Source organism: Anoplopoma fimbria, chromosome 7 (assembly GCF_027596085.1).
Source record: "Anoplopoma fimbria isolate UVic2021 breed Golden Eagle Sablefish chromosome 7, Afim_UVic_2022, whole genome shotgun sequence".
Taxonomy (NCBI): Eukaryota; Metazoa; Chordata; class Actinopteri; order Perciformes; family Anoplopomatidae; genus Anoplopoma; species Anoplopoma fimbria.
In genome coordinates, this window is record NC_072455.1 from 20,729,389 (window position 1) to 20,735,826 (window position 6,438).

Sequence of the window (6,438 nt, forward strand, 5' to 3'; positions counted from 1 at the left end):
GAGCAAGTTGCCTCTGCAGTTATTGTAAGATTAGGTAGGCGAGGAGAGAGAAAAAGACGCCACCCGATACCTTGCAGTCAATGGTCTGCACTATTCTCTCCCTCTCTCTCTCTCTCTCTCTCTCTCTCCGCCCGACCCCTGAAGTCCCTTGTGGAACAGTAGGGGCCATTCTCTATGCAGCTAACAGGGCCGTCTTTCTTGTGCCTGTCTCTATCTCTTCCCACAGATGGACAAAAAGAGAGGGAGTGGTAAAAGAGAAGGGTTTTGTGGGCGAGGGAGTGTCTGTGCAAACACACACACACACACACAATGAAAAAAAACCTCCTTTACCATCACTTATCATAACCATACACAGTTTAAACACACTCAACCTCATTTGTAGCTGAATGTGATGAAAAGATCAAATATAAACTATAATGTCTATAATAAAAATACATCTCAAGAAAGTAAAGCATACCATTTTCTAAGAAAAATGCTAAGTATAATAATAATAATAATAATATAATGTCACTGTTTTTCGTTGACGGCATCAACCACTAATCTAGATCTTGCACAAATTGTTCCCTTAACTGAGGACCACGAGTGTCGCTGAGTGTTTTATTATGACTTTTAGCTGTAGTGGCACTTATGTGACTACAGAATATTTCTAGACGTCAACTAAAATCGAGAGTGTGACCGCTTCGCTACTTAATCTAATACAGAGGTGGCTGTTTAATGCCATAATTGGAGCACATGAACACACACCTTCTCTTCAATTAGCTCGCTTGTGCAGCCATTAAATAACACCCTGTTCACCCCCAACATAATGTATGATCAACAGTGAGTATTTACTGAGCCCATGGGATATAAAAAGGCTATTTGAAAAACCTGCTAGTTATTGTGTATTAAATACCCAACAGGCTACACCAACGAATAAACAAGGCCGATATTGCCCGGTAGACCAGTAAACACTTTCTTCACTATTACAATTTGAAATATCCAAACAAGAGTCACAGGAAAATTCTCTTTGTGCATAATGGTGTTTCCCATGACACTGTCTTCTAACAAACACAGTCCATAAAAGTTACCGCAGCATTAATGTAGAGAGTAAATAAATAATTATATAAGTGGAGCATAGTGACACACAATACATGTTGCTGCCGCAGCAGCAAATAGAGTGCCCTTTTAATTATGCAGGAGACATCCGAAAGCAACAGCACTCCTCACACTCTGGGAAGCAGCTCAGTGAATACACCATATTAGAAGCTGTTAGAGACATAGCAGGGGAAGAGGAGGTGGAGAAGTAAAAAGGGGAGTGAAATGATTTGAGAGGAGTAATAGAAAAGGGGAAGGAAGAGGGATACAGAGAGATGAGAGTGGAGATTTAAAAAGAAACCACTGCAAGAAAAAAAAAAAGCAAGGCGGAGAGCACCATTGTAAAGGGTATGATGTGGCGGAGGCTAAAAAAAAATGCACAGAGAAAAAGGCAAACTGTGGGAATAGAGGCAGCACGGGTGGATGCAAGGCATGCAAAGATGAACTACATAGGGCCAAAGTAGAGTTTGAGGAGCGACAGTAGGCATAGAATATAAAACAACATGAACAAAGATACGGCGAGAGAAAAAGAAAGAAAAGATCAAAAACAGAAAATGGAGGGAAAAAAGGAACAATCCAGCTGTGTACTGAGAGAAAACAGCACTCCAGATTTCTAAAGAGCAGTGCTGACACCACGTAAAAGAAAGATCAATAATTCATTAGACTGCCGTGGAAAAACATAAAACAATAGTGTTCTTTTTCCCGAAAAACGCAAATCAACTGACTCCATTATGTATTAACTTTGTTTCTTGCTGTTGTTGCACATCACAGCGTAAAGAAAGACAAAAAATATAAAAAATTGAACTGATAAAAGCCCACATTTGAATATCACATCATGCCACCTACATCTTTTATTTTTTTTCCAGCACTGCAAATGGAAGAAAAGACAAGAAGGGAGGTAAGACTAGCTGGAGGGTGGAGGAGAGCGGAAGAAAAAGCAGGTAGAAGGCGGCCGACATTTATATATGAGGGAAACGGATAAAGGGAGTAAAAGAAGCCGAGGCACAATAGGGTAGGTGATATAAAAACGGCCAATTTCTCTGCTAGGTCAATGAATTGATGCAGACCCCGAAGTGCAGAAGAATGTTAATAAGACTTCCTGGCCAGATGTTCATACTCATGTCGAGACTGTAAAAAGTGACTCACAAAAGCTCACAAAGCCATGTTTGTGTTGCATTCACCTCACATCTACCTTTTTCCCTTTTTTACCTCTTTTGTTTTTGCTCTCTTTCACTGGAAGACAAGGCAGCCTTGTCACAGACAGAAGGCCAGGGCAGGACTTGACATGGCTGAAGGGGGAGCGTAGCCAGCCCCTGGCACGCTCCCCTCTGGGATAAAATAACTGCAAACCAAACCCTTATGTGAGCTGTCTGCAGCACTACAACACGTAGTTGCAAAATTTAGTCGATGTGACACCGCAGACGGAAAAAGGCAGCCTCAACACATGCCGTGATGAAAGGGGGGAAAAGTCTGAGGAGTTTGGTCGAGTGGTAACAATATCCCCTTCCTAAGATAAGCTAAAACCTTTTTCTTCCCTTTCAATATTACATGTGAATGGCACTCCAAACCAAAACAGATCAATACCGCTAACTTGACACACATTAGCACCATAAAGGCAACAAGACTACTGAGACTAGCCCTGTCAGAAAGCATTATGGAAGAGAGAACACTAACAGGAAGAAACAGAAGACATTTAAGAGTGGTGGAGGGGGGAGAAAAAAAAAAAAAAAAAAGAACATGGAGATGTGTCTTCTTACCTGTTTGTTGTACTTGTTGATAGTTTGACTGCTGTATTCAGAGCAGTGGTCAGATCCAAGGGAAATGTTATCTCCGGTGCCAACAAAGGTGTTGGCAGGGGGCAGGTCCTGAACTGCCTGGTGCTTTTTCCCAGCTGTCGGTGACTGCGGGTGAAGCTGGACGGTGGGGAGCGGTGAACTGGACTTGTAGTGCCGCGCCAGATCTGGGCTCCCCGGCCCTCCGTTGACCGAGCGGTAGCGACCCATGCCAGGACTGTCCGACAGCTTCTCGTTGACCCCATCGTAGCGTTGCCCGTTGGGTTTGGAGGCCTCTACGGTGACGATGCTGCTATAGAGCGGCTGTTTGGACTTCTGTTTCTTCTTGTCCTTTTTGGGCTTCTTGGACTTGTCGTGCTGCTGTGGCGTGAAGAAGTCTTCGTGATCCTTCTTACCGGCCTCGTAGCCATTCTTGTTCTTGGGGCGGCAGTAACGGGCCATGACGACAACCAGAATAATGAGGATAACGGTCATGATGCCCGAAACTACTCCAATTACAATGCTTAGCCGCTGTTTGCTCAGATCGTAGTTGGGGTCACCGGCAATGTTGGTGTTGAGGGACGTGCTCAGGCTCTTAGCCACCTGGGCGTCCACAATTGTAGAATTGGAAAGTGTCTCGTTAACGAACACGTGAACTAGTGTGGTGGTGCTCTGTGAAGGCGTGCCCTTGTCGTTCACCTGGACCACCAGCCTGTGGAGGCCATAGTGCTTCAGCTCCAACTTTGCCACCAGCGAAATGACCCCAGTGCCCCCATCAATCTCAAACAGCTTGAAGGGGTTTCCCCCGATGATGCTGTAGTTCAACTCGGCATGGACGCCGTGGTCGCTATCAGTGGCTATGACAGTTCTGACTACTGTTCTGATGTTACTGGAGGGAGGGAGGAGGGTGTAGGAGCTGTTTATTGGGAAAGTGACAGTGGGTGCGTTGTCATTTTCGTCCATGATTAAGAGTGAAACTGTAGCGGTGGCGGTTCTTTGAGGATCACCGCCGTCCACGGCCTTGACACGGAACGTGTATGTAGTTTTCTGTTCTCTGTCAAAGGACAGGGTGGAGAAAATAGTCCCAGTGTCATTCTCAATGGAAAAAACGTCTCCATCCTCCTCGATGAAAAGACTCATCTCTGCATTTTGGCCTTTATCTGCATCAATGACTGTGACCATGCCAACGGGGCTGTTTGGCTCAAGGTTCTCTTTGACGTAGAAGGTGAACACATCCTGCATGAACTTTGGTTCGTTGTCATTCTTGTCCGCCACAAGGACGACCACGGTTGCGGAGCCCTGCAGAGTGTTTATGCCCTTATCTTTTGCTATCACTTTGAATTCGTAGCGCTCTGTTTGCTCTCTATCCAGAATGATGTTTACCCGGATGTCTCCACTGTCTGCATCGATAGAGAAAATCCCATTTACTGATGAGTCTAGGGAATAGGCTATTTCAGCATTCTTCCCACTATCTGCGTCAATGGCTGCCACTGTTGTCACCCTCTCGCCAGGGGCATTGTTTTCTGGAAACGACACCTCTACTACATTCTGGCTGAAGATAGGAGGGTTGTCGTTAGTGTCGCCCACTTTGACGATAAGAGAGTTATTACTTGCCAGACTAGGGCTTCCCGAGTCCACAGCCACTATGACCACATTGTATTCCTGTGTGGCCTCGTAGTCCAGCGTGGCAGACGTGTGGAGGAAATATTTCTTTTTATTCTGCTCTCCCTCCATCTCGCTGGCTGGCTTGAGCTGAAAGGGAACATCCCCGACCACTGTGCATGTGACGATGCCGTTCTCCCCCTGGTCACGGTCGGACACCTGAACTAAGGCAATGGGTGTGTCCACCACCACATCCTCAGCCACGTTGGCTATGCCATCCTTTAAGAAAATGCGTCCAATTTTCCGTATCTCTATAGTGGGGACGTTGTCGTTCTCGTCCTTGATGTTCAACACCACAGTGGCCTTGTCCATTTTGGGGGGCTGGCCTCGGTCACGGGCCATTACTGTGAACCTCAGTTGGCTCACTTCTTCACGGTCAATGCGGTGCAACACACTCAGCCACCCCGTGCTCTCGTCCAGCCTCAGCAGCCGCCTCACTGACTCTGTGGCTGCCCCGAACACGTACTCTATTTGACCATTAACCCCCACGTCTGCGTCAGCCGCTTTGAGCTGCAGTATGGGGGCACCAGGGGAGCTGTTTTCCGGTAGGTCGGCCTCATACACGCTCTTCTCAAACCGAGGGCTGTTGTCATTCACATCAGTGATCATCACCCTCAGAATGGCTTGAGAGGAGCGAGGGGGATCTCCTCCGTCTCGTACGCGCAGTGTGAGCTCATAGGAGTCTCTCTGTTCCCTATCAAGGGCCCCTTTAATGATGAGCTGAGGCTGCTTCTCTCCATCGGTAGTGTCAGCAACTTGCAGTTCAAAGACGCTGCTCCGGCTCGCGCCTTCATCAAATCTCCTCTTCCCCGAGAATGAATCCCCAGAAGAGCCCAAGCGCCTTGAGTTCTCCCCATTGTCCTGGATAAGCTCGTATCGCTCTATTCCATTTCTGCCAAAATCTCTGTCTGTGGCTGTGGGCAGCAGATAAAGGGTTCCAATGGGTCTGTTCTCCTCCACAGACAGTGTCAGGACAGGGGATGGGAAAGACGGGGTGTTATCATTGATATCTAATATGATGACTTTTCCCTCAAAGAGGTCGACCCAGCTTTGTGCTGGTCCAATCACTGACACTTCGAAATCTATAAAACACTCGTTTTCATCAAATATCATTTGGCACTGCTGTAATTTTTCACGGTCTATGCGCCTCTCATTGGTGGTGAGCTCACCTGTTATGTTGTCTATTTTGAAAAAATCTGAGCCTGACTCTAGCGTGAATGTCACCTCGCCGGACTGGGCAACGATGCCCAGGTCGCCGGCGACGTTCCCGACTCTCACATCGGCCGGTCCCTCCTCAGCCAACCGGTACCGGAGCACCTGCTTGGCAGCCGGCTGATGCACGAGCTGCAGGATGAGCATGCAATAGAACAAATAGTCCACTGCACCAGTAGTCCTCATTGTTCTCCTCTTGCAAAAAATGTCCAGTTAGATTTGAAAAAACACAAACAAAAACACAAAATGTCCCTAAAAAAAAGATTTGAATCACTGCAGGGAGACTCCGAATATGGAATAAAACCAGATGTGTGTTTTCATACCGAGCAGAGCTCTCTTCATCCTCCGGACGGCTTCCTACATGGCTCCTGCTGCAGTGCACGGGGCTCTGGTCTGTGACTGCTTGTTTCCTCCTCCAGATGATTTGAACCTTATTTTAGTATTAAAAAGAAAAAAAAAAAACGCAATGATATCAAAAACTCACCTTACGCGCGCCTTCTCCAAATGCGCGTAAAAGCCAAAATGTTTATAGTCCGAGAATCATCTCTCCAGAAAGTGAATTCAGTCCCATATGCAGCCGTTTTTTTGTTTTTTACTCACAGTCTTTGGGTTCGAATCTCCTTTTGTGTTTTTTGTTTCTTTCTTTGGGTGAGGCTGCTATATTCCTCTGTCCGACGGTGTGTCCACATATGTCAGTGGATCATTTAAATGCCCAAAC

At 46.5% G+C, this 6,438-nt stretch overlaps 1 protein-coding gene across 2 annotated transcripts in view; it reads right to left on the reverse strand.

Moving 5' to 3' along the window:
- pcdh7b (protocadherin 7b) overlaps positions 1–5,906 on the reverse strand; it is a 102,020-nt gene extending 96,114 nt beyond the window's left edge. Inside the window, exon 1 of one of the 2 annotated variants that reach the window (XM_054601768.1) lies at positions 2,832–5,906. In XM_054601768.1, the coding sequence (XP_054457743.1) occupies positions 2,832–5,906 (3,075 nt within the window). The remainder of the gene's footprint in view (positions 1–2,831) is intronic. The other variant, XM_054601769.1, reaches the window with a different exon arrangement.
- Positions 5,907–6,438: the final 532 nt, after the last annotated feature.